The sequence below is a fragment of the Gadus chalcogrammus genome, chromosome 8 (genome assembly GCF_026213295.1).
Source record: "Gadus chalcogrammus isolate NIFS_2021 chromosome 8, NIFS_Gcha_1.0, whole genome shotgun sequence".
Lineage (NCBI taxonomy): Eukaryota > Metazoa > Chordata > Actinopteri > Gadiformes > Gadidae > Gadus > Gadus chalcogrammus.
In genome coordinates this window covers 11,826,352-11,854,344 of record NC_079419.1, presented here as the reverse complement: position 1 = coordinate 11,854,344, position 27,993 = coordinate 11,826,352, and the positions used below count along the sequence as shown (strand labels likewise).

At 44.2% G+C, this 27,993-nt stretch overlaps 2 protein-coding genes across 2 annotated transcripts in view; one reads left to right on the top strand and one right to left on the bottom strand.

The window, feature by feature from the left end:
- The window catches only part of LOC130387140 (granulocyte-macrophage colony-stimulating factor receptor subunit alpha-like), a 5,661-nt gene extending 2,374 nt beyond the window's left edge, over positions 1-3,287 (top strand). Inside the window, exons 5-10 of the mRNA XM_056596134.1 lie at positions 217-416; positions 607-740; positions 1,084-1,219; positions 1,424-1,532; positions 2,287-2,368; positions 2,474-3,287. Of these exons, the coding sequence (XP_056452109.1) occupies positions 217-416; positions 607-740; positions 1,084-1,219; positions 1,424-1,532; positions 2,287-2,368; positions 2,474-2,566 (754 nt within the window). The 3' untranslated portion in view covers positions 2,567-3,287. The remainder of the gene's footprint in view (positions 1-216; positions 417-606; positions 741-1,083; positions 1,220-1,423; positions 1,533-2,286; positions 2,369-2,473) is intronic.
- On the bottom strand, positions 2,571-27,993 carry LOC130387282 (uncharacterized). The gene is made up of 36 exons (XM_056596302.1): positions 27,724-27,993; positions 27,323-27,460; positions 25,105-25,224; positions 24,696-24,878; positions 24,498-24,650; positions 24,134-24,319; positions 23,632-23,720; positions 22,512-22,515; positions 22,155-22,415; positions 21,185-21,325; positions 20,878-21,003; positions 20,388-20,540; positions 19,490-19,666; positions 19,066-19,237; positions 18,844-18,948; positions 18,521-18,691; positions 18,258-18,398; positions 18,037-18,162; positions 17,237-17,629; positions 16,824-16,964; positions 16,564-16,701; positions 16,276-16,371; positions 16,056-16,148; positions 15,735-15,872; positions 12,901-13,038; positions 12,612-12,707; positions 11,980-12,072; positions 10,706-10,846; positions 10,276-10,413; positions 9,934-10,029; positions 9,330-9,422; positions 8,069-8,209; positions 7,675-7,812; positions 7,333-7,428; positions 6,729-6,821; positions 2,571-4,811 (listed from the first exon to the last, which is right to left on the bottom strand). The coding sequence occupies exons 1-36, from the start codon at positions 27,922-27,924 to the stop codon at positions 4,702-4,704; spliced, it is 5,019 nt and encodes a 1,672-aa protein (XP_056452277.1). The 5' UTR covers positions 27,925-27,993; the 3' UTR covers positions 2,571-4,701.

Sequence of the window (27,993 nt, the reverse complement as noted above, 5' to 3'; positions counted from 1 at the left end):
AAATTGAAAAGACTTTGACTGCGTATCTATATCTATTTTTAATGATAATAATTATATTAAGAATAATAATTAAATACAATTTAAATAACATCAAAGTGGCATATTTTAAAGGCACAAATAGAAGGCTTTGTTAAAAGTTAAAAACCTTTATTGGTGTGTGTGTGTCTGTTTGTGTGTGTATGTGTCTGCGCGTGCATGTTTGGTCATCCTATCCAGTATTTCAGATGATGAGGAGAAGACAAGCATCCTTCCGGAATGTTCTGAGGCGATTCAGCCCTCCAAGGAACCAGGCGACTCAAAGCCCTTTGTCGAGTGCCGAGTGGACCACACTTTCTCCTCTCTCACGGTCCTTCTGAACGCGTCAGGGCCGGACACTCACACCCTCTTCTGCCACACTTTCAGTTCTGAATTGCTGGGTAATTTGGTGGCACAAGATCATCCATACACCCTTCCATACCCCTCACGAGATATACCTGACAATTCAATTGTGTGTGTGTGTGTGTGTGTGTGTGTGTGTGTGTGTGTGTGTGTGTGTGTGTGTGTGTGTGTGTGTGTGTGTGTGTGTGTGTGTGTGTGTGTGTGTGTGTGTGTGTGTGTGTGTCGCAGAGGTGCTGTCTCCACCACCGAACATCACTGCGGAGGTGAAAGACGGGCAGCTGCTGGTGAGCTGGGGCCTTCCCTACAGTCTGCACTCCAAGAAACCTCAGTGCTTCGTCTACCAGGTTGACGACAAACAACAGGTACGCAGTGACAATAGAAAGGACTACATTACCCATGCTGCTTCCACTACCAGCTTGATGACAACCAAGAGGTACACAAATACACAGTTACAATACACAGGACTACATTACCCATGCTGTTGAACAACATTACCAACACTCTCTGAGTGGTTGCCAAAGAGATACAGACCTACAGATGGATGGACGGACAGACAGACTGACCTAAAAAGGGAGACTGCTTGATGGACGGATGACTGAAGACAAAAAGACATACAGACAGATATATAGGTGGATAGACAGGCAGACAGACAGTTCACAGTACCCCAAACCTCCATTCCGATCTCTTGGAAATGATGTCCGCTAGGTAAATGAAATTCAACAAACAACCCACCTGGAGAGGCAAGTGGATCCTGCTGTAGGCTACGCAGTCAGGGTGAGGACCAGGATAAGCCCGAGCTGTCTGGGGCCTGAGGAGTGGAGCGCCTGGAGTGAGCCGATTGGTAGGTGGTGTTTTGCTCTATCTCTCCACCTAGGTGTATCTATATAATATAATTAAGTAGTAGTACTACTTTTGTAATACCATCGCACTTTTATGTATCGTGAAAATAAACAAGCAGTGTAAAATAAATAAACAGGATTCTAATCATTTTGTGTTTGCGTGTTGTGTCTGTGTGTTGTGTTGTTTGTTGTGTTTGTGTATTTAGGTTTGCCCGGTGGGTCACGCTACAATCTAAACAAAGTTTTGATCGGCAGTATTTTACTTGGAACCCCTATGATTGTTTTGGCTCTACTTTTACTGCTTAGAAAACATAGGTAACACGCACACACCTCACACACACACACGCACATGCACACGCACAAACACACACACACACACACACACACACACACACACACACACACACACACACACACACACACACACACACACACACAGACACACTCTTTCTCTCACTCTCCCTCAGCGTTCTGTGACTTTTAACCACAGATCCATACCTGATACACAATTGAATTTGACCCAACAAGGGAGTGTATCGCTTTAGTTTAAGTTTGGTCTAAGTTAAGTTAAGTATAGTTAATTCCACAATGACGGATTGCATATTAAAAATAACAAAAATATATACAAATATAATATCAATACAAGTGCAGGAAAGGGACGTAATCCCCAGAATGCTTATAAGACTCCGTTATCTCTGGAGAAACAACAAGATAAAAAGAAAATCATGGAAAAGACCTACAGTGCAAGAGAGGTGTGTTACGGTGAGTGGGTGTTTGTGTGTGTGTGTGTGTTTAAGTGTGTGTGTGTGTGTGTGTGAGTGAGTATGTGTGTTCGAGTGTGGGTCTGTTTCAGTGTGTGTGTGGTGATTTTATGGGGAGTGAGTGATGAATGCACTGATGAGAACAGAACTGTAAAGCGTTTCTCTAAGGCCACACACTTGAAGTTAACTTCCTCAAACCAGACGCCAAGAAAGTAAGACAGGGAAGTGGTAAAAAGATATACATAGGGCACATCTATTTTTTCCCTCTTGCTAACTGTACGGTGTGTGTGTGTGTGTGTGTGTTTCAGGGTGTCGAAGCTTCTCTTCCCCCAGATTCCTCAACTGCCCAAGAAGTACAAGCACTTCCTGAAGAGACCCACATCATGTACTGTGAGTAAAAGAATGATACATTTTACACACATACACACACAGCGCATTTATTTCCATATTTAACCATGGCCTTGGTATTAAGCTGTGATGTGCCTGCTCCTCCAGTTTCTCCCTGTGGTCCAGGCTGCATATGAGGAGGACATCACAGTGGTGGAGTACACGCAGAGCTCAACCGATGAGCTGAAACAGGACCTCTGACCTGCCCAATGTTTCTCAATGGAATCTGTGTGGCTTGTGTTCCTCAGGTGGCACTTAAAGGGATGAGCGCCTCATTCGTCCATCCAAACAGTACGGAGGACAGCATGAACTCACCACTGCTCTGAGCAATGGGTGAGGTCATGCTGTCATCCAAACATTTTGGATGACCGTCACTGTCCTACTTGTATCCCCAATGGGACGTCTCTTGGCTCTCTGGTTCTCATTAAAAGAAATGACTAACAATCCGAGTGCAGCTGTGTTTCTTGGGTGTGTGTATGAGAACATGTGTGTCTCACTGCGTGTTAGGGTTTTGAGGACTGTATGTGAGTGTACCCCTGTATTCAATCATGGCCTGGTTTAGAAGTGCTGTCCACAATAGACCCTAAGATCCTCTCAAACATGGGGTGCAGCGATCCAACATTCCCTTCCCCATACAGATATTCAGGCGCTACTGTTGGCTGATACCATTGGCTGATAGCGGTTTTCACATACAAGCCTTTGTTTTACCCAAACAACATAAATGCATAGGCCTATTATGTTTGAGAAGGAAACAGAATGTGTGGTAGTGGAATCAAGCCTTTATTGAGAGGTTTTGTGGATTGCCGTAAAAGACATGCATCAGCAAAGACCATGGTTTTACTGCAACAAGACAGAGAATACAGTTAAACAGTGAAACAAATACGACGTAAAAACAGGAAAGGCATGAAGGAAATATCATCTATATATCTATCTATATATGAATAGATATATTGAAAAAAAATGATTATTTCCATTACATTGATCCTAATTGGTACCGTTGCTCAGGGAGCTCACAGATGAGGCTGAAGACATTCAAGGATCGAACTCTGAACCTTTCAGCTGGGATTTTGTCAAGCTATCCCCCTGACTCCACTGTGTTTTGATAATTTTTTATATTATCATTAATTAACACATTGTTGTAGTGTGTATGGTTGTTGGCTTGCTTACAGCCTCACCTGGCCCGGGTCAGACTGATTTGTCTCTGGGGCTGGGTGAGGCTGCACACCTGTTGTGCATTGAGCAATCAATGTGCACAGGTTAAACCAGCAATCACCACACACACTCTGGGATCTTCAGCGTGGCAGCATGGATCACCAGCTCATGTCTTGCCGATAACTTGCGACAAACTTTTAAAATAAACCAGTTTCCAACACCACCACCCTGTATCCTTGCCTGGAGGAGCACAATAAGGCCACGTTTACGTAGCAGGGTATTTATAGAAACTAATATTCCCCCCCCTCCGTTTTCAAAAATAACATTGTGCACACATCTTTTTTAAAAAGTTGTCGTTTACATCAAAACGCATAAATACGCCGTCGAGCGCCATTATAACTATGCCAAACCTATGGGCGGCAGTGTAGGGAGACGGATAAAGCCATGCAAGCCAATCAGAATCCTCAGAATCAACAACGAATAACACGACCGTCTTCCTGTAACAAACAAACTGTAAACATAGGGCGCTCATATGACGTTATGCATTTCCTGGCGCATAATGTGATGACGCTTCAGAACCTAAAACCCAGTTTCTCCCCGTTGACACGACAACACATAACCGGCGTTTTCAGAAATCTCCACTTTGGCCGGAGTTTTTAGAAATGATCGTTTTCTGTGATAAAAACTGTTTTTGTGTAAATTAGAGGCCAAACCGCGTGGAAATATCTGCGTTTTCCCTTCGTGTAAACGGGGCCTAAAAGTCACCTAGGTGAAGTGTGGCATTGCTAAACACAGGTTTACATTAATATTATAAAAAGATTAAGGAAGGTACGAACAAACACATACAGACAGAATTCACTACATTGTAAAAAGTGACAGAAGTCAGTGCAGCAATAACAGAGAGAAAAAAGCTGAAGAAATTATAAATATTGCTTTTTCAAGCAAAGGAATCCTAATAAAACGCTATGCCTATATTCTCACTCTCATGCAATTTTTTTTGTCAAAACTCATAGAACAAGTGTATATACGATGATGGTTAGTTAATTAGTGAAGCCCCATGATTACACAAACCATCCCAATGCGTTACGTAATGAACCTGCAACCCCCGCAGGAAAAAACATCCCATTGGCTAAACAAAACCAAAAGACCAGCGCCCGCTTCCCCTTTACGAGGTTGTGCGTCAGTCATGTGTGGCGGGGGTCGTTGGCGTCGACGGCTGCATACGCGGGCGGAACCGCGTTCCCTAGCCCAGACATCAGCAACTCCTGGAGCCTGCTCTTGTGGTTGTCCCCCACTGGCAAAAAAACAAAGATGCTACTTGAGGCATTACAGGTCATGTTACAGTGATGCGCTACTGTGACAATCTATGCCATTACATCACTAGTACTGAAATAAGTCCCCAAATTTCGAGAGGAAGGGGTAAACTCCTATGTTTTTGCCATTCTCCCCAAAACACTGAACAATCCCCTCTGCTGAGAACGCAGGTGGCGTCTCAGCAGAGTAAGGGGGTACCCCTTCCCCTTACCCCTTCAAAACAAGGGGGAGGGGTAAGGGTAAGGGGTAAGGGGTAGAAATGGGATTGGGCCTAAGGCCCAATCCCATTTCTAACCCTGCGTTCACACCAAAAGATGCATTTGCTGCCCGAACGTGTTGACGCCGAGGTTTTGCGGCGCGGCAAATCAAGTTTTGCGGCGCGGCAAATCAAGTTTTGCGGCGCAGCAAAGGTTTTGACGCACTGCAAACGTTTTGCTGCGCCGCAGTTTTGCAGCGCGGGAAGTTTCGCGGTGCTTTTGAATTCATTCACAACCGACATTACGAGCATTGCATGTCTTTACCTGTTGTGGAAGAGGGAGAGACGTCGGAATGCCCGTCGTTTATGGGTTCATGAGACCATTCGGAGCCTGGAAGGCTGGTGCTGCCTGGCACCCAACTGGGTTTTGTTTGGGGTTGTTATGCTATCCCTTTAGCATACTTATACATACACATACTACTATAGTTTAGTTTAACTGTAAACACAACTACACTACAGAATGCTGATTTGTGGGGTTTTTCGAGTTACTAAATAAATGTAACGGTAGTGAACTCTAGGTCACTCCAAGGGAGTAATACTGATTGGCTGTTACGGCATGTCACTCAGTGGCAACGCCTCCGTGGCAACGCTGTTGAACGCTGATTGGCTGTCATCACGCGTTTGCTGCCGAAAAGTTGAAATATTTCAACTCGAGCAGCATTTGACGCGCCGCAAAATACGTGAACGCGCCCGCCGCCCGTGCCCGGCAGCGGGCACGGGCATGCCGTGCTGCAAATCAGATTTTGACGCGCCACAAATCAGATTTTGACGCGCCGCAAATCAAATTTTGCTGCCGGTTTTCTCGGCAGCAAATGCTGCGGCAGCAAAGCAGCAACGCGTCTCTACATTCACTTTGTATGGGATCGTGACGCGCGTCAACTTTTTGCATCTTTTGGTGTGAACGCAGGGTTACGCCTTCCCCTTACTCCTTCCCCATACCCCTTCAAAACAAGGGGGAGGGGTAAGGGTAAGGGTAAGGGGTTAGGGGTAGAAATGGGATTGGGCCTTATTGTACCGCCATGGTGTGTGTGGATGGTGAAGTTCCGTCTGAGCAGCGATTTATTTAATACCCGCGTCAGAGGGTTAGGATTCCCGGACACCTATAGTATAAAGCTACGGTGTGAGTGTTGCATGTCATATACAACATTACTCATTATATCACTCATACACAACAAATGTACAAAATAAATTATAACAAAGTTGCCGCGGTGCGTAACCATAGCGATAACATGCCCCCCTCTTTCCCAGAACTCACGGCCCAAAACGCATTCTTTAAGATTGCAAAATGTATGAATTCCCGCTTAGACAGCGGGCTCACTGGCTCTTTAAACTGTAATGGTATTATTAAGTACTCGTATTGGTACTCTGTATCGGCAAGTACCCAAATGTAAGTACTTGTACTTGTACTTAAAAAGAGAAAAAGTGGAATCGGTGCATCCCTAATTCTATCCATCCATAATTAATATAATATAATATCATTTGAGGTTGAGCACAAGAGCAAAAAACGAATATACAAAAAGTCTCTACAAAAATAATGTGAACTTCTGAAACCAAAATCTACAGACCACCCCTTTAAAGGTCCCTTGGCATGCTACTTCATGGATGCTTATATATACACCCCTTTAAGTAACTATCACTGACCTGTAACTTCAACAGCATCTGCTGTCAAATACACCGGGTGACAGATGTTTCCAAGGTCGGCCGCCACCTTTTGCAGTCTGCCTTTGACCTCACCTTGGATTTCAGAGAAACAAAGAAAAACACTTTAGTCAGGTATATGGGGGCCAATTCCTTCATTGTACTGTTTCTTCCTCGAAGCATTTGCAAGAGTGTGCCTTACACAAAGGTCAACCATAGCAGTAGCACTTTGATCTTTGTGACGAGAGATAAAGTACTAGTATGGTGATCAAGTTTGTTGGTCCAACATCTCCATACTTCATGCATCCATACTCCATTGATTACAAAACACAAAAGTGATACTGTTTACATTAGAAGCGATGCGCACATTCTAAATGTTATTTAGCAGAATCAGTACATGGAGCTGATTTTGACAAATTGTACTGGAAATAAATGTTTTGCGAAGCCAGGAGAAACAGCTTATATCTTTTGATCTCAGACCGTTATTTCCCTTTAAGCTATCATTCAACGTACGTCAAACATCCAACATTTAAACATTCTCGAGTAAAAAAGTCAGAGCAGTATTGTTGATAGTGCGTCAAATCTCCAGTAGAGGAGCCGTTCTAACCAGGAAGCTTGAGGTCTTTCACAGTCAGCAGCCCCTCCAGGTGAGCCAAGGCCTTCTGGGCTGCCAGAGAATCAGACTCCTTTTTGGTGGACCGCTCTGAAAGAGCACAGGATTGGGAACACAACGAATAAACCATACTTTGAATTTATATTCAATAGGGTGGGATGAGTCGAATAAGAGCCTGAAGATATTTGTGGTATTGTCGTTCTTCTTGTGGATGGTATCGCATGGTCAGGGAATAAAGATATATATTATGAGACACAGTTCTGAGATAATTAATTCTGTTGATTGTTGATTATGAATGGTGATGCAAAATGATTATCGATAGCAACCTGAACTCACCTGGACTTTGGAAGGTTAGTTTCCCGTCAATTCTCAGGGAGCAGCTGTACGTTCCATCAGGTCTATGATCTATTTTCTCCACAGGGGGGCAACATTGAGTCTGTCCGAAGAACTCCAGAACGGCCTGTTTCTCTTCACCTACGGTAAGAAGCACAAAGCAGTGAACTTGAGTGTTCATTCAATGTTTGTGTGTGTGTGTGTGTGTGTGTGTGTGTGTGTGTGTGTGTGTGTGTGTGTGTGTGTGTGTGTGTGTGTGTGTGTGTGTGTGTGTGTGTGTGTGTGTGTGTGTGTGTGTGTGTCCCCGTGCTGGGGTGTGTGTGTGTGTCCGTGCGGGCGTGTGTGTGTGTGTCCGTGTGTGTGTGTGTGTCTGTGTGTGTGTGTGTGTGTGTAGTACCACTAGGTGCAGGGCTCAGAGACAAGGCTTTCATCAGGTCACTGTAGGCAGCTCCTACTGCCCCCTCCCGGTCAGCGGCCTGGTGGGTTCGGAGGTCAACCTTTATGGTCACTTCTACGGAGCCTAAGACCTGCCCCCCATCTGAAACAAGGACATTGTCTTAAAACAGCTAAATCTCTTTTTTTTAAGTACAGTGTGACGGTTTAAATAAAGGAAGATTCTATCTAGGGATGCACTGATACCGATACCAGTACTCTGACTCGGGCCTGATACTGTGCTCATGTATTACTATTCGTAAAACTTCTCAGATACAACAAACCGATACCACCAAAACAGTTTTTAGTTTTTATTTAACCGCGGTTATTTGTCTTATACGTATGATCGTCAATATAGTAATCTATGCCATTACATCACTACTACTGAAATAAGTCCCCAAATTTCGAGAGGAAGGGGTAAACTCCTATGTTTTTGCCATTCTCCCCAAAACACTGTGAACAATCCCCTCTGCTGAGAACGCAGGCGGCGTCCCGACTAAGGCACCGTTGGAGGGGTTGTGTGTGTCTTTGGAGCTGTGCCTTGGCAGCGGTTGACTGCGGCGTCCGAGAGAAAGTTGCTATTTTCTGAGACTTATTGTACCGCCATGGTGTGTGTGGATGATGAAGTTCCGTCTGAGCAGCGATTTATTTAATACCCAAGTCAGAGGGTTAGGAATCCCGGGCACCTATAGAATAACGCTACGGTGTGTGTTGCATGTCATATACAACATCACTCATTATATCACTCATACACAACAAATGTACAAAATAAAATTATAACTAAGTTGCCGTGGTGCGTAACCATAGCGATAACATACCCCCCTCTTTCCTAGAACTCACGGCCCAAAACGCATTCTTTAAGATTGCAAAATGTATAAATTCCCGCTTAGAAAGTGGGCTCACTGGCTCTTTAAACTGTAATGGTATTATTAAGTACTCGTATTGGTACTCTGTATCGGCAAGTACCCAAATGTAAGTACTTGTACTTGTACTTAAAAAGAGAAAAAGTGGAATCGGTGCATCCCTAATTCTATCCATCCATAATTAATATAATATAATATCATTTGAGGTTGAGCACAAGAGCAAAAAACGAATATACAAAAAGTCTCTACAAAAATAATGTGAACTTCTGAAACCAAAATCTACAGACCACCCCTTTAAAGGTCCCTTGGCATGCTACTTCATGGATGCTTATATATACACCCCTTTAAGTAACTATCACTGACCTGTAACTTCAACAGCATCTGCTGTCAAATACACCGGGTGACAGATGTTTCCAAGGTCGGCCGCCACCTTTTGCAGTCTGCCTTTGACCTCACCTTGGATTTCAGAGAAACAAAGAAAAACACTTTAGTCAGGTATATGGGGGCCAATTCCTTCATTGTACTGTTTCTTCCTCGAAGCATTTGCAAGAGTGTGCCTTACACAAAGGTCAACCATAGCAGTAGCACTTTGATCTTTGTGACGAGAGATAAAGTACTAGTATGGTGATCAAGTTTGTTGGTCCAACATCTCCATACTTCATGCATCCATACTCCATTGATTACAAAACACAAAAGTGATACTGTTTACATTAGAAGCGATGCGCACATTCTAAATGTTATTTAGCAGAATCAGTACATGGAGCTGATTTTGACAAATTGTACTGGAAATAAATGTTTTGCGAAGCCAGGAGAAACAGCTTATATCTTTTGATCTCAGACCGTTATTTCCCTTTAAGCTAGCATTCAACGTACGTCAAACATCCAACATTTAAACATTCTCGAGTAAAAAAGTCAGAGCAGTATTGTTGATAGTGCGTCAAATCTCCAGTAGAGGAGCCGTTCTAACCAGGAAGCTTGAGGTCTTTCACAGTCAGCAGCCCCTCCAGGTGAGCCAAGGCCTTCTGGGCTGCCAGAGAATCAGACTCCTTTTTGGTGGACCGCTCTGAAAGAGCACAGGATTGGGAACACAACGAATAAACCATACTTTGAATTTATATTCAATAGGGTGGGATGAGTCGAATAAGAGCCTGAAGATATTTGTGGTATTGTCGTTCTTCTTGTGGATGGTATCGCATGGTCAGGGAATAAAGATATATATTATGAGACACAGTTCTGAGATAATTCATTCTGTTGATTGTTGATTATGAATGGTGATGCAAAATGATTATCGATAGCAACCTGAACTCACCTGGACTTTGGAAGGTTAGTTTCCCGTCAATTCTCAGGGAACAGCTGTACGTTCCATCAGGTCTATGATCTATTTTCTCCACAGGGGGGCAACATTGAGTCTGTCCGAAGAACTCCAGAACTGCCTGTTTCTCTTCACCTACGGTAAGAAGCACAAAGCAGTGAACTTGAGTGTTCATTCAATGTTTGTGTGTGTGTGTGTGTGTGTGTGTGTGTGTGTGTGTGTGTGTGTGTGTGTGTGTGTGTGTGTGTGTGTGTGTGTGTGTCCGTGCTGGGGTGTGTGTGTGTGTCCGTGCGGGCGTGTGTGTGTGTGTCCGTGTGTGTGTGTGTGTGTGTGTGTGTGTGTGTGTGTGTGTGTGTGTGTGTGTGTGTGTGTGTGTGTGTGTGTGTGTGTGTGTGTGTGTGTGTGTGTGTGTGTGTGTGTGTAGTACCACTAGGTGCAGGGCTCAGAGACAAGGCTTTCATCAGGTCACTGTAGGCAGCTCCTACTGCCCCCTCCCGGTCAGCGGCCTGGTGGGTTCGGAGGTCAACCTTTATGGTCACTTCTACGGAGCCTAAGACCTGCCCCCCATCTGAAACAAGGACATTGTCTTAAAACAGCTAAATCTCTTTTTTTTTAGTACAGTGTGACGGTTTAAATAAAGGAAGATTCTATCTAGGGATGCACTGATACCGATACCAGTACTCTGACTCGGGCCTGATACTGTGCTCATGTATTACTATTCGTAAAACTTCTCAGATACAACCCACCGATACCACCAAAACAGTTTTTAGTTTTTATTTAACCGCGGTTATTTGTCTTACACGTATGATCGTCAATAAAGTAATTTATGCCATTACATCACTACTACTGAAATAAGTCCCCAAATTTCGAGAGGAAGGGGTAAACTCCTATGTTTTTGCCATTCTCCCCAAAACACTGTGAACAATCCCCTCTGCTGAGAACGCAGGCGGCGTCCCGACTAAGGCACCGTTGGAGGGATTGTGTGCATCTTTGGAGCTGTGCCTTGGCAGCGATTGACTGCGGCGTCCGAGAGAAAGTTGCTATTTTCTGAGACTTATTGTACCGCCATGGTGTGTGTGGATGATGAAGTTCCGTCTGAGCAGCGATTTATTTAATACCCAAGTCAGAGGGTTAGGAATCCCGGGCACCTATAGAATAACGCTACGGTGTGTGTTGCATGTCATATACAACATCACTCATTATATCACTCATACACAACAAATGTACAAAATAAAATTATAACTAAGTTGCCGTGGTGCGTAACCATAGCGATAACATACCCCCCTCTTTCCTAGAACTCACGGCCCAAAACGCATTCTTTAAGATTGCAAAATGTATAAATTCCCGCTTAGAAAGTGGGTTCACTGGCTCTTTAAACTGTAATGGTATTATTAAGTACTCGTATCGGTACTCTGTATCGGCAAGTACCCAAATGTAAGTACTTGTACTTGTACATGGTCTGAGAAAAAGTGGAATCGGTGCATCCCTAATTCTATCCTATCCATAATTAATATAATATAATATCATTTGAGGTTGAGCACAAGAGCAAAAAACGAATATACAAAATGTCTCCCTAACCCTAACCCTAAAAATAATGTAAACTTCTGAAACCAAAATCGACAGACCACCCCTTTAAAGGTCCCTTGGCATGCTACTTCATGGATGCTTATATATACACCCCTTTAAGTAACTATCACTGACCTGTAACTTCAACAGCATCTGCTGTCAAATACACCGGGTGACAGATGTTTCCAAGGTCGGCCGCCAGCTTTTGCAGTCTGCCTTTGACCTCACCTTGGATTTCAGAGAAACAAAGAAAACCACTTTAGTCAGGTATATGGGGGCCAATTCCTTCATTGTACTGTTTCTTCCTCGGAGCATCTGCAAGAGTCTGCCTTACACAAAGGTCAACCATAGCAGTAGCACTTTGATCTTTGTGATGAGAGATAAAGTACTGGTATGGTGATCAAGTTTGTTGGTCCAACATCTCCATTCTTCATACATCCATACTCCATTGATTACAAAACACAAAAGTGATACTGTTTACATTAGAAGCGATGCGCACATTCTAAATGTTATTTAGCAGAATCAGTACATGGAACTGATTTTGACAAATTGTACTGGAAATAAATGTTTTGCGAAGCCAGGAGAAACAGCTTATATCTTTTGATCTCAGACCGGTATTTCCCTTTAAGCTAGCACTCAACGTACGTCAAACATCCAACATTTAAACATTCGAGTAAAAAACAAACTCTGAAGGTAGATTACAACGGCAGAGTCAGAGCAGTATTGTTGATAGTGCGGCAAATCTCCAGTAGAGGAGCCGTTCTAACCAGGAAGCTTGAGGTCTTTCACAGTCAGCAGCCCCTCCAGGTGGGCCAAGGCCTTCTGGGCTGCCAGAGAATCAGACTCCTTTTTGTTGGACCAATCTGAAAGAGCACAGGATTGGGAACACAACGAATAAACCATACTTTGAGTTTACATTTAATAAGGTGCGATGAGTATCCAAGGGTCAGGGAATAAAAGATATATTGTGGACACAGTTATATCTAGAATGGATGTGCATCCACATAAATTCTGGATGTGGATGCAAGATGCTTATCGATAGCAACCTGAACTCACCTGGACTCTGGAAGGTTAGTTTCCCGTCAATTCTCAGGGAACAGCTGTACGTTCCATCAGGTCTATGATCCATTTTCTCCACAGGGGGGCAACATTGAGTCTGTCCGAAGAACTCCAGAACTGCCTGTTTCTCTTCACCTACGGTAAGAAGCAAAAAAGCAGTGAACCTGAGAGTTCATTATAATTAGGGATTCACCGATTCCACTTTTTCTCAGACCAAGTAGAAGTATATAACTTACATTTAGGTGTTCGCCCATTCCGAGTAATACTAATAATACCATTACCGTTTAGAGAGCCGGTGAACCCACTAGCTGCGTTTCCACCCCCCTGCTTTTATGCACATTTTGAAGTATGGAATCACGGTGATGGAAACACCTAAATTCGCATAGAAATCCTCTAATTCGCAAAAAAGTTTATCTGCTCGCATGAGGTGGTTTTTGACTCATGCGAAAGAGACTAAATGCGCAAAATGGGAGATGGAAACACACCTTTTGAAACAGCTGTGACGTAGCGAACATTGAACACACAGGACTGACAACGTCTTTTCGAATTTAGCAAAACGACCGGCCATAGCAACCCTGCCAACATCAACTTGTAGCATCAATATATTTTAGCGTTTGTATACATAGAAATCCTATATCATATATACTTATGATATAGGATGTCTATGTTTGTATATCCTTTGATTTATACCGTGCCCATCAATCACTGATATATGAACACCTACTAAGTAGTTCCAGTCAAATGGTCGGTTCAGCCTTCAAAACGAGAGCTGATACATTTTGCAAAATGCATTAAACTGAAATCAGATATTTTTAAATCTCAATAGGTGCGTCCATGGAACAGATGGCCAATGTGAATAATAGATACGTGTGGACCGCTGAAGAGGTCAAACTTTTCCTTGCTCTCATCGAAGAAAAAAAAATTACAGCTATTTTAGATGGAAAACAACAACGCAATTCCATCATATATCAGGACCTAAGAGAGAGCTTGTTATCAAAAGGATACGACAAGCCTTGGAATGTGTGTAGGTTCCCGCTCCAACCACTTGATGGAAACACACCCAATTCGAATTTCCTTTTTGCGAACTTTCTAAAGATTCGCTTCACTTTATTGAGATTTAAAAATATGCGTTGTGGGCTGAGAGATCTAGGAAAGAGGGGGCGTGTTATCGCCATGGTAACGGCCCACGGCAACTTTGTTATACCTTTTTAGTACGGCCGTTGTGTATGAGTGATATAATTAAGCAATAGATCACGACAGGCTGTGGCATGTGCTCATTATACCACTGTTAAGGGGCGTTGTTCGGCCCGACGCGCAGCGGAGGGCCGGCGACCCCCTTCACAGTGGTATAATGAGCACATACCACAAGCTTTTATACAACGGTTACTATTATGGCAAAACGAAAGTCATAGTTTAAAAAAAAAAAAAAGAAAGTCAAAGTAGCGGTTTTATTAAAGAATACAAAAAAGTAGTCGCTCCTGGCTGCCTTCAAAATGCACGACGGTCGCTATGCAACACACTTTAGCGTCCCTCCGAGAGAAGGCTCGGCTAGAGCGGTTCGCCGGCAATTTATCCTATGGAGCAGTTCACTCACCGTGTGCCTAAGCTTTCGTTAGTCTCTCCATCGCCTTGCTCACTCCCGGAGTAACAACATTTACACCCTCTCCATCATTCAACATAATTTTTACTTTGTAACTGTTTCTACTTCCAGGCGCGGAGTGATATGCAAAGTTTCACAAAATGATTGTGCGTCATAGCAGTTATGTACACGCTCATTATACAACAGTTAGGAACCAATCAGATCGCTGGATTTAAGCCACCCGTTGTATAATGAGCGATGTTGTATATGACATGTGCCACACACATGCGTTATACTATAGGTGTCCGGGAATCCCCTCAGATGCGGGCATTAAATAAATCGCTGCTCAGACGGAGCTTCGCCATCCACACACACCATAGCGGTTGACAATCTACCGAAAACACAACCAAGGCACAGCTCCACACGCCCAGTCAAACTGCGCCGCCGATGCCCCTTTATGCTCCAAATTGGGGACTTATTTTATTACAGTGATACATAGAATACTATGTTGACGATCATATAGGACAAATTACCATGTTTAAAAAAATAAACGTCACCTCAACGTTACGTCACGTTGCGTAAACTGCTATCGGTGGTTATATCTAGCCTGGTCCTACCAGACTCTCGTACTTAATTTCATTTGTACAGAGAGTCTGGACCTACTCAAATGACAAACGTTAACTCACTTGAAGACGGGTGTCTGTTGAAGTTTAAAACTATTGGATCTGCCCAGTGCCACTCTGGATCTGCCATAAACAATCGCTAACGCTTGGCCGTTTTGGAATTTCGAATTATAAATATGTACAATGTATCCTTTAAATACGTAACCAATCGCTAACGTTTGGCCGGGAACGACGTTGCGCACAAAGGGGTACGTTCAGCTCACTGTTCAGCAAATACATGAGCACGTTCAATGAACAACGCTCTTTCAGCGTGTTCATGGTCAACAATGCATGCATCGGAGAAGTTTTATAAGTACGAGTACATGAGCACAGTATCGGGCACTGTGTACTGATATCAGTATTGTGCATCTCTAATTATAAGTGTTTGTCTGTGTGGGTGTGTGTGTGTGTGTGTGTGTGTGTGTGTGTGTGTGTGTGTGTGTGTGTGTGTGTGTGTGTGTGTGTGTGTGTGTGTGTGTGTCTGTGTGTGTGTGTGTGTGTGTGTGTGTGTGTGTTTGTGTGTGTGTGTGTGTGTGTGTGTGTGTGTCTGTGTGTGTGTGTGTGTGTGGGTGTGTGTGTGTGTGTAGTACCACTAGATGCAGGGCTCATAGACAAGGCTTTCATCAGGTCACTGTAGGCAGCTCCTACTGCCCCCTCCTGGTCAGCGGCCTGGTGGGGTCGGAGGTCAACCTTTATGGTCACTTCTACGGAGCCTAAGACCTGCCCCCCTGAAACAAGGACATTGGCTTAACAGTCAGAACTGTGTGATGGTTTAACTTTAGGAACATACTATCCCGTCATTAATTTATAGAATATAATATTTGAGGTTGAGCATAAGAGCAAAAAAATCTAGATACATAAAATCATTTAAAAAATAATCTGGACCCACTGACTCACTGAGCATCACTGACCTATAACTTTGCCAGCGTCTGTGGTACGATACACAGGCAAACCGATGTTTCCAAGGTCGGCTGCCACCTTTTGCAGTCTGCCTTTGACCTCACCTTGAATTTCAAAGAAACAAAGAAAACCACTTTAGTCAGGTATATAAGGGCCAATTCCTTCATTGTACTGTTTCTGAGCAGTATTGTTGATAGTGAGTCAAATCGCCAGCCAAGGAGCCGTTCTAACCAGTAAGCTTGAGGTCTTTCACCGTCTGCAGCCCCTCCAGGTGGGCCAAGGCCTTCTGGGCTGCCAGAGAATCAGACTCCTTTTTGGTGGACCGCTCTGAAAGAGCACAGGATTGGGAACACAACAAATAAACCATACTTTGAGTTTACATTTATAAGGTGCGATGAGTATCCAAGGGTCAGGGAATAAAATATATATTGTGGACACAATTATATCTAGAATGGATGTGCATCCACATAAATTCTGGATGTGGATGCAAAATGCTTATCGATAGCAACCTGAACTCACCTGGACTCTGGAAGGTTAGTTTCCCGTCAATTCTCAGGGAACAGCTGTACGTTCCATCAGGTCTATGATCTATTTTCTCCACAGGGGGGCAACATTGAGCTTCTCTGAAGAACTCCAGAACTGCCTGTTTCTCTTCACCTACGGTAAGAAGCACATTATACATAACTGTGTGTGCGTGTATGTGCGTGCGTGCGTGCGTGCGTGCGTGCGTGCGTGCGTGCGTGCGTGCGTGCGTGCGTGCGTGCATGCGTGTGTAGTACCACTAGGTGCAGGGCTCAGAGACAAGGCTTTCATCAGGTCACTGTAGGCAGCTCCTACTGCCCCCTCCTGGTCAGCGGCCTGGTGGGGTCGAAGGTCAACCAATATGGTCACTTCTACGGAGCCTAAGACCTGCCCCCCATCTGAAATAGTGGAGAAGCTGTAAGTGCTCAAAAACTGCCTCATCATCATCATCCTCATCATCAGCATCAGCAGACTCTTCACTATCTCAAGGGATATGTGTCCATAGGCATTATTATTTACCAAGCCGCCATCTTGGATCTAAATGCTAGCTGGGTGGGGGAACTGAATGTGGGATTCAGCTGGTGTTTAGAAACAAAAAAGGAACAAAGATAGCCACTACGTGAATAAGGCCCATTGTAGGACCTTCGCTCTAAAGCTCCCCCCTCCTTACCCGGTCGTTCACTTCCAGCCGTCGACGGCAGAACCTTAGACATTTTGCTGGGCCGGTCAGAACGATCCGTTATCATTCGTTTCATGGGGGTCCCAATCTCAGCATGAGCCCCCTCATCTGCGCCTTCGGCCTCCTGGTAACGGTGCCCTGACCCCTCCGCCAGGCCGCCCGTGGGGTCTGCTTCTGGCAGCCATGTGACCCTGTCCCCATGGCCCGCCGGGCTATCCGTCACGTGGTACTCCGGATGGGGTTGTTTGAACCTCACCAGCAGCTCCTGCAGAGCTCCTTTGTGGTTGTTTTGGTTGACAGCAGCCTTGTCCAACACCCCGCACAGAGCCTCCAGGGCCGCCCTCGCTGCCTGCTGCACTGCCTCCGCCTTCGACCCGGACCCCTCTGCAAAGGGAACCACATGTGATCTCAACCCATCGCAGATGGTTTTTTTTTCTTTCCTTTGTTCCCTGCCATCAAAAAGGTATGAAATTGACGAGTTTTGGTGTGTTAACAAAGTGTGTCCTTTATGGAGTCCAAATTCCACCTCATTTTTGTACCACAGCAGAAGGATATTGTTTTAACAGGGCGAGGCACCTGGAGTGTGAATGTAGCAGGCTGTGTTTGTTTACTTGCTTCAAATAGGACCATTTGGACATTTTGGACAAGAAGGTAAAAAACATTAAACCCCTTCCTGACACGGCTGTGGGCCGTGAACCTTGTTGCTTTTTTAAAATTTAACAAACGGTAGGAAACGGACGAGAATGTTGTAACACTGGTGTTAATTGCTAAATTGACACAGGCTTACGCACCCAAGTCATAGAAGGTAATTTTCCCATTGAGTCTCAGGACAAAGCTGGAGGCTGAGCTCCTTTCCACTGGGGGCAGGACCTTTAGCCTGGTACAGTACTGCAGTACCTTCTCCTTATTGGAGGAACCTGGGAAGATAGAAGGGAATTCTTAGCGAGCGGATGACAGACATCGATGTGTCATCATAGCAAACACCGCTGTGAGGAAAGGCGTGTTACCCAACCTGTATCGGCAGCTCCCAGTCCAAACAAAGAGACTAGTTTCTCATAAACACACTCCACTCCGTCCACAGGTGCTGAGACACCCTTATCTGGGGAGACGTCAACGGCAAGGGACACCGTCACTGCTGCGAAGAAAGAGAACCCTGGAAGGAAGAGGAGCAGGGTTCACGGTTAGAACAGTCACACTCCTCCTCAAACAGACTAGAGATCGCCATAATGTTATCTTGTCTATAGAAGCAAACAGATCTGCAAAGGGAGGGGTTACCTGCTGCCTGTGATCTGGCTGCTTGACCTAAAGCTGCTTCCTCATTGGCTATCACAGGGGCCAGCTCTTGCAGTGCTTTTTTTGCCGCTGCCTGGTGTGCTTGTGCCTTCGACTTACACACCAGTGACCCCAGGAATGTCTCACCGTGGACCTCTACCTGACCCCTGAACCCTGTAGGGTAATCAGATGAACCATTAAATCATCAATGTATGGCCTTGTGAAACATATTTGTATTTGTGAAACATATCTTCAGATGTTTGTAACAACAATTTCTACGAATGCCATTGGTAAGTGGCCTTTTACCAGAGTTGTACTGTGTTTACCTGCACTTTCGTCTTGTTCAGAGAACACGGGATTATCCCATTTGTATTTTTTGGCACGTTCCAAAAGACGGTTTTTGTACATGAGGGTTTCGGAGCTGAACTCCTCTACGCAACAGAACACATGTCCACATAGTTATCATTAATCCTCTTGAGGAAATATACATATATATATACACTAAATTGCAATGTATCTCTGCTTTCTTAAAACTATTCTCCTCTTACCGTCAGTGACGACTGTGTGCTTCTCCAGCTCGCCCACTCTCTCGGTGAGGGTGTTTATCTGCAGTCCGTGCTGGGCCTGCACGGCCTCCAGCCTCTGCCACTGGGGCTGCAGCTTCTCCTGGAGGTCATGGTTCATATCCAAGAAGCTCTTCACCTTCTGCAGCTCCTCTGACTGGAGAGACACACACACACACACACACACACACACACACACACACACACACACACACACACACACACACACACACACACACACACACACACACACACACCATGACTCATCATTCAATTCCAGATTCAAGTGTAGCTGTATTTGTACATAAAAACACAGTGGTGTGCAGTGTGTGTGTGTTTGTGCGTGTGCACACCTGTGTTTGGGGTGTGCATACTTGTACATATGCATGTTTTACTCAGCGAGCCCTACCGTGAGCATGTTCTCTCTGTCTGCATCGTACAATTGAGATAGACACTCCATCTTGTCCTTCATAATCTTCAACTCCATGTTCAGAATACTTGTAACATCATATTTGTCTGTAGAAGGTCCTTGCTCTCGGACCACAAGATTGCGTCCAAAATGCAGCTGGAAATTAATGTTCTGAATCTGTTGAGGGGAATAAAGACAAGGAAACAAAGATTATCAAATTGTTTTGATTTTTTTTTTTCTTTCTCATCATTCAACCCACCGCCTCTGGCAGTGTAAACATGTTTGGTAAGTGAGCAGTTGGCCATTAAACACATCCATTATATCCCAAACGATTGTTTAGCAGCTCCAATAGCTGTATCTTTGAATTGTCCCACCAATATAAGCGCATACAAACTGCCCTGGCTAGGTAGCTCTCTCCAATAGTGTCCACAAACGAACAAATCGCCAAGTTTCTTTTACTGATTTGGACACAGCAAATGCATTCTGGGTTCCTGTGCTACTGCACATGCCCAAGGACCAGGAGACGGACTGAAAAGAAGGTGCAATTGTTGAATTCTATAGGAGCTGCCGAAAACACTTTTTTGGCTTATAATCGTTTCAATTGATGGCCCACTGCCAGAATTCGGAATACATCGGCACATCGGGAGGGGGTTAGTCGAATAAAAATCATGGTTAATTTATATCAACATTGACATTTTTAACAATTAACCTGGGGTCTTAACAAACTTGTATTTCACACTATTTTACATTTCGTCATTTAGCAGACGTTTTGGACTGAATGCGACTGACATGTGTGGCTGACAAGAATCAAAGCATACCATCAGCAGCTATAAAAAATGCTGCACGATCAATTCCTGATGGGAATCCGAACACACCACAGAGCACCGGCGGCACCTACCTCAGCCATGTCCTTGGAAAAGCTCTGGAATTCTGGGACCTTTTCTCCCAACGCTTCCCCAAGAGCCCTGATCCGACCCATGTAATCCTGGAAATCTTCAGCAGTCACCGCAAAGTTGGCAGAATGCATGATCTGGTTCCTCACATTAGTCACCTGGAGAATTTGTGAATTGAGTGATTTATTTTCAACATCATTCATGATGAGGGGTAGGGCAGCTGGTTCCAGGATGACTGCGGACATTCGGGTTTGAACCCAGAACCATTTGGCCCTTGAGTCAAACGCGCCAGCCCCCCAGACTACCCTGCCCCCCTAATGCAATGTAAACAATGCAATGATCCGTTTAGGAGACTTGTTTGAGACTTCAATGTCCCATGTCAAAGTTTGAACATGGAACGAAGAACGGTACAACAACACAACTATCCCTCAATGGGAACAACTTAGTCTTAACTAAGGGTTACGACAGGTAGATCCTACAAGAAGGATTGTGCACCTGAGAGAGCAAGTGGCCTTTCACAAACTTCTGGAAGTGTCGACAGAATGTCATTAGAGTGAGGTACGCCGAGATGTCAAAGTCATCCACAGACTTGTGCTTCATATTGCCACGTGGCATGTAGACCTAAAAATGTACAAAGAAAGTATTAGCTGGAGTTAGCTTTAATTCAAAAGCAAGGATACGCAGTTATTATAGAGCTAAAAACATACAAGAAACCGTTTTCCTCAACTTGGCTTAAAATAAAAGTAGAGCTAGTAAGTAAGTACTGTAAAGCATTTGTTCAGGTATTTTGAGGTATACATACCTTAGCCACCTCCCACTTATGTGAAGGCCACAGGTAAGGTGTGGTGTTATTCCAATACACCATGCTGGGGTTAGGGTTTTTGTGCTCTGACAAAATCTCCCCTTTCCAAGCATCACACAACCGACACAATTTATTAGGAGCCTGTAAGAGTTTGCCGAGTTAAAGGTGATGGAAAATGCAGTATATATATACATATACACACACACAACTACTAGCCTGTATATTATCTAACAATATAATATATATATATATATTATTATTTTATATAATAATATAAATACTAATAATAATAATAATAATAATATATAAAAAATAAAGCGTCAAGTAATAAATTAGCATTACACAGCCATGTGCAGTTTGGGCACCAATACAATTACAAAGCGTTAACATCAGGGCTCACCTTCAAACCACTTAGAGCCTTTGGTGGCTTAGAAAAACTTCAAACAACTTTTTTCTCACAAACTTATTTATACAATGTTATTTTAGGGGAAGTGTGACCCTAACCCATGTAGCTATCTACTGGACCCTGGACTTGGACCGGTTCGTGGTTATAGGGCGATCTATTATGAAACGGTTCTTATCAAGTCATAACAGAACAGCTCGCTTCCTATGTACGAGACCTGTCTTAAATGCAGAAATATGTGAAGTTTTTGACTTAATTCTCCAGTTTTGTCGCATTGCTATAAATAACAACCACACATCCATACAACACACGCTCGTGTTGATTAATAATATTATTTATATCGGGCCTGGTTTGCCATTGACTCGTAAGAGACGGGAAATCACGTTGGTTCAAAATTATTCAAGTATTTCTCATATAAGTGTTGTCTTTTAAAAAAAAGCCTCTGAATGGTAGATGTTCCCACCAGGAGGTTCAACATACAACTGACATGGGTTAGACATAATGCCAAGTCGTTGAATAGGCTACTCATTCCTAACAGAAGTTAAATGTAACTCTGAACGTAGTTACCGATTTCACGGTTGGCACTTTCTTATAATCGCATTTAGTTGGACCAATGCACGTTTTTTCCTTCAGCTTGATTTTCCCATTCAAGGCGTTGTGAAAAACCTCAGTTTCGTTTTCTAAGAACCTGCCCATTCGCGTTTTGAGGCACTCCAAGATCATTGTAGTTCTGATCCATGTTTTGTATCCTTGGTCTTCAAACCTTTGAATGTATCCCCTGATATCCGAGCTATCCATTTGATCAGCAGAGAGTAGAGATAAGTTAGGCTATTTCTTAATTCGCAGAAATCGTCCGACTGTCAACTGTCTCTTATGTTGTGATCGCGATACTGCCTGATTCCAGGGGCGGAGCAGTTCCCTTACTTCCCTACCACATGTCTTAAATAAAGAATTAAAGCCATACTGCCGTGTCATGGTGTATTCACATAATTTGTCCCTTGATATCATGATGTAGTTGGGCATTTTTTAAAGTGTGGGAACAGTGCATTTGTTCACATTTAGGCCGATTTGGGATACATTTATACCACCTTTAAATATTATTAGCGCTTATCATAGTCATGACATATACTGTTTACTTCCGTACGTGCTGCGTGGGATGTCTTTGATTTTCTTATTTTTGCGCATGCAGGTAAGTTCACACTGGAATCTGATATTTGCCTGATTAAAGCAATTATTTGAACAGCAACATAAAAAAAGCTAAAATGTCCCAAAAACAGTTTGATCAGAGGATATTTCCACTGTGATTTGTTTCCCTTTTATATGAGCTCCTAAATCAGATCCGGCTTTTTGCAATGTGACCACAGTGTCATATTGTGGCAAATATTTTTTAAAAGTACTATTAGATTTAAGAAAGGTTAACTTGAAACCACCACTTTTTTATTATTATTACTATCCCCCTATGTCCCAGGGATGACATATCCGAGATTTGCATTTCTAGCTTGCCCAAATGGTCCTTATTCTTGACAGCCTCTCAGAAGTGTGGCCAATAAGTGGTACATATTTTCTTGTCATGCTTATCTTGTGCTAAGCAGGACAATGTATTTATAAAAGGAACCTTTCGAATGGTTTCGGTGGAAGCAAGGCAAACATAAAATGATGTTGTGCCCCACAAGAACACCGTCCCGAAGAGAAATAAATGTCATCCCCTGGTAACTCGAAAATAAAGTTTTTAATGTAGATAAATCAGTTACATACATAAATTAAAAATGCTGAAGAATATTTAACATGAAATTAACTGTAGGAGCCGCATTTAAGTTTTTTACCTTTTGAATGAATCACAAATTTGTCACTTTTTGCCTGCTTTTGGTGAGCGTGCACCTGCTACAGGTGGTGACGGTGCACGCTTTAAATGGGTGACGGCAGCACATGATGGGGAGAAGGCAGGCAAGCAGATACAGTCATTGATCGTTCTTCGTTCTGTCTGTGACCCCACAACATTGATTTAGACTTGAACAACAGTTGCACTGCATCCTTATTGTGTTACATTTTATTTACAAGCTCCTCAGAGAAACGCTCTCTCAGATCTGTGTTGGCCTGGAGGAATTCCCTCAGTCTCAGCAAACACTCAGCATCCTGGCAGAGAGAGAGAGAGACGCAGACAGACAGGCAGAAATCATTATATTTAACCCATCAAGGTAAATCATTTTCATCACCCGAAGACGATTTCACACACACACACACACACACACACACACACACACACACACACACACACACACACACACACACACACACACACACACACACACACACACACACACACACACACACACACACACACACACACACACACACACACTTTCATGTGTACTTGGATTTCTGTGTTTTCCAAGTGGTGCGTTCTGTGCATTTCCAAGCCCACCACGCCTATTAGACTGTGGGTGACCCATTTTTGGTCCTGATACGCAGTTTAAGAAGTAACACAAGTTTATAGAGCATATAATTCAGTAAGCATTTATTTGTCTTTTTCGTTGCTTTGTTCCTACCTGGGTTTCTGTGTCTTGCAGAAGCTCCCGCAGCCTCTCTCCCAACAGCTCAGCTTCCAATTGGCTTACGGACAGAGCCATGGTGTCCGATTGGCTTACAGAGTCCACCTGCAAACCATTATCGTCGTCTGCACCATCCATGTGGTCTGAACCAGTGATGCATGTTGACCAGTCTACTGTAAAGATCTACAGGCAGACAAGGTCGAAATAAAACACACACATTTTGGCACATTAATCAAGCATTAACGAAAAGTAACAAAACCCGAAAGGTTTGACGCATTGACAACTAAGCAACCGCCCATTACTACTTTATATTCCACCCCTGGGCCAGCCACTCACCCTACCTGGACACGCCCCTGCTCACCTCCTCTATCTGCTGCACAGCCTCGTCCAGTGGCACCACCTGGTGGTGGAGGTGGCGCAGCAGCCTCAACAGAGCGCCGTGGTAGCGTTCCATCCAGCCGTCGTCCATGCACATCTCGCTGGAGTGCATCAACTCGTTCCGGCAGCAGATCACCTGCACACCGGTGGGGTCATGGGTCACTCACACATTACCAGACACCATCTCCGAGGTGTCAGTATACGCACGTTTGGGGATTCTGTTTGGGGGAATCCTCTGAACGACTCTAGGGACACTCATCATAGTGACCGGTTTTTCATTTGGGGATCTTTGGTAGTAAGACACTGTAGCAGGAAGCCAGCACACAGCAGCTACCAGGACCGGCTCATAATGTATTAACAGTGTCTGCAAAGTGCATAAAGAATAATTATAGCCATGCCACTGTGGCTATATAATATATGTATGTGTTGTGTACAAGGAAGATCAGATGTAATTTATCAATACCATATTGGAACTCAAAAGGTTGAGTGTATAATATATGTATAACAAATCTGTGTGTGTGTGAGTGTGTGTGTGCTTTCATGTAAGTATACATGAGTTTGGGTACTTGTGTAGAAAGGCGCGTGTGTACCTCTCGCACCAACTGGGGCTCCACGCGGAACCAGTTACAGAAGTTGAGGAGGTTGAGCAGAGCCGAGGCGTCACACTGGTGCAACGCACTCTTCTTGTAGGCCCCCTTTGGCATGTAGGCCTTGAGGGAGAGACATAGACAGAGGGACAGAGAGAGAGAGAGGGTGAGACAGAGACAAAGAGAGACAAAGAGAGAGGGACAGACAGAAACAGAGAGAGTCAGAGAGAGAGAGAGAGAGAGAAAGATAGAGAGTGGAAGAGAGACATAGACCCAGAGAGAGACACAGAGAGAGACATGAACCCAGAGAACCACAGAGAGAGACATGGACCCAGAGAGAGACACAGAGAGAGACATGAACCCAGAGAAAGACACAGAGAGAGACATGGACCCAGAGAAAGACACAGAGAGAGACATGGACCCAGAGAGCCACAGACCCAGAGAGAGAGAGAGATAGAGAGACAGATCCCGGGGGAGAGAAAGAAACACAGAGACAGACAGAGAGACAGAGACAAAGAGAGGGACAGGAAAAGAAAGAGACAGATGCAGAGAGAAAGGGGGAGAGAAGGAAACAAGGACAAGGAAAGTGATAAACAAAGATGGAGAGAGACAGAGACAGGGGAGAGAGAGAGAGTGATGATCAGGATTGTCAGGCTGTCAGGACAGTCTTAACCAGGACCTCAGTGGCTAATCGCGAGATGCGGGCCAACTCCCGGTGGGCCGCTGGCGGCAGGGCTGGGATGAAGCGGCCTTCCTAAGCCTCCGGTAGTGTGGTTTCGGGGGGTAGGTATAACTCGAAGAGAGGTAAAGGTTCAACACGTGGTTTGTTCAGAGACACAAGATCCACAGACATGCACTCTGGAGGTGGTTCACGAAGCATCTCCCCAACCCAGGTAAAAGCTCAGTCTATATTAGTGTGTGCAGAATGGGAAAGAAGCCATGCCTATAGGGTCTGATTTATCTCAGAGCCACAACACTTTATGAGGTTTTGTGTTGACCCCTCTTTGTGTAGAAGCAGAAACTAGTCAGAACTGGTGTTAGCACTACGAATGGGTGGCCCAATGAGGAACTGAGGTTAGCTTTGATATCGCGTGGCATCGAAGAAATGAATTGAGCTCAACCGGTGATGGGACGAGGGTTGGGCTCGGTGTCTGCGCTGCTCTCACACATGCCCGGGCATGTCCTGGGAACCATTTTAAACATGTGTTCCAGATTTCACCTACTTTTTACTTGACGGGAAGGATTTAAAACCCAGATACGGCCGCATAAAAGCCTCCCCCACTTTGCTCGAGCCAGTGAATCACTGAAAGTAAACCAAACTTTGACCCAACCCTGTACACTAACGTAAAACAAAGTATTCTCTGCCTTCATCGACGCCCAGACATAAAGCTTTAGCGAAACACAACGCATCCCAGAAGGGTTGCTCACTATTATTCAATAGCCGTGATTTTTACATGTGATGAAAAGAACGAGAAGAATTAGAGCAATAAAGAAGAGGTGCCCAAACAGAGAGAGAAATGTGTGTGCGTTTGTGCACGTGGGCCTGTGTGTGCACGCCAGAGCATGTGATTAATTTCAGAATACTACTGTCTCTTTGATCTCCACTGCTTAAATTAAATTGACAAAATACAATCTGATCTTCATACTCTATAAAGGTTATTGTTGTGTTGATTATAAGAAAGAAATAGGATAAAAGAATAGATTTGCATAATTTGTATATTGTTCTGAACGTGGCATAAGTAACAGTTGTTACTTATGCTATGTTAAACTGAAACTTGTTACCATGTAAATATAAACAGCACTTTGTTATCTTTTGTGGTGGTCTCTGAGTAGCCAGTACATCAGTCTGATGCTGCTGACGAGGCCTGGGACGAGCCTGTATGGGCCTTCACACCTGGCCTGGTGTACCTTCAAACCCCCGGGCTGAAAGTGAGTCCCAATCCAGCCCTACTGGTCTGAACAAATCTACACCTTAGGACCTCACTCGACAAGAAATATCAAAATAATATACACCTTCAATTGGGTGTAAATATCACACCACAATCAAAACAAATGGACTGTATGAAACCGAAACAGTTTAAGTGCATGGGCACATAAACCCAAGACAAACAGAACAAATTGTTATTTTTATACAAAGCAGTTGGTGGGCCTACACCATGCAGCAACTATTACAATTGCAAACACCAACACGCTCGCGTGTATTCAGGGTGTCCCCACCCACCTTGGCCAGCTCCCAGTGGTCCTGACTCCACAGCGCTGGACTGCAGTTATCCCAGTTCACTGTGCTGACGTTAGGCTGTCTGTGGTAACGTAGGATCACCTTCGACCACTCCGAGCAGAGGGGACACAGAGACGATAACTGGTCCACACACACACACACACACACACACACACACACACACACACACACACACACACACACACACACACACACACACACACACACACACACACACACACACACACACACACACACACACACAGTGTTAAGAAAAACGTGTTTAAGGATTTGACTGCCTGTGTATTGTCTGGGTGAGCTCTTCTACTGTTATACTGTTATACTGTATAGCACTTTGGTAAAAAGCTTTATTAACATGAAACTTGTATTTGAGGTAACCCTACCTTGCCTTTGGAGCTGCAACCACTGTGACAACGGCGCTGTAGCTGAGGGTTTTGATTGAGTACATATTCGTGGAAAGACCTGATCTCATGCTCTATGTAAGGTGCTATACCTCCCGCCAGGACAAGAAGACACTGGCCCGCTTTCAGCCAGTTTTTGTAACCACTGTTATTCAGTCGGTTTGCTAACTGCTGGTGGGCCATCAGGCACTCTTGAGAGTTTCGACGACGTCTGCTTTTGTATTTCTCCTTCTGGAACTCTTCCTTCAATGA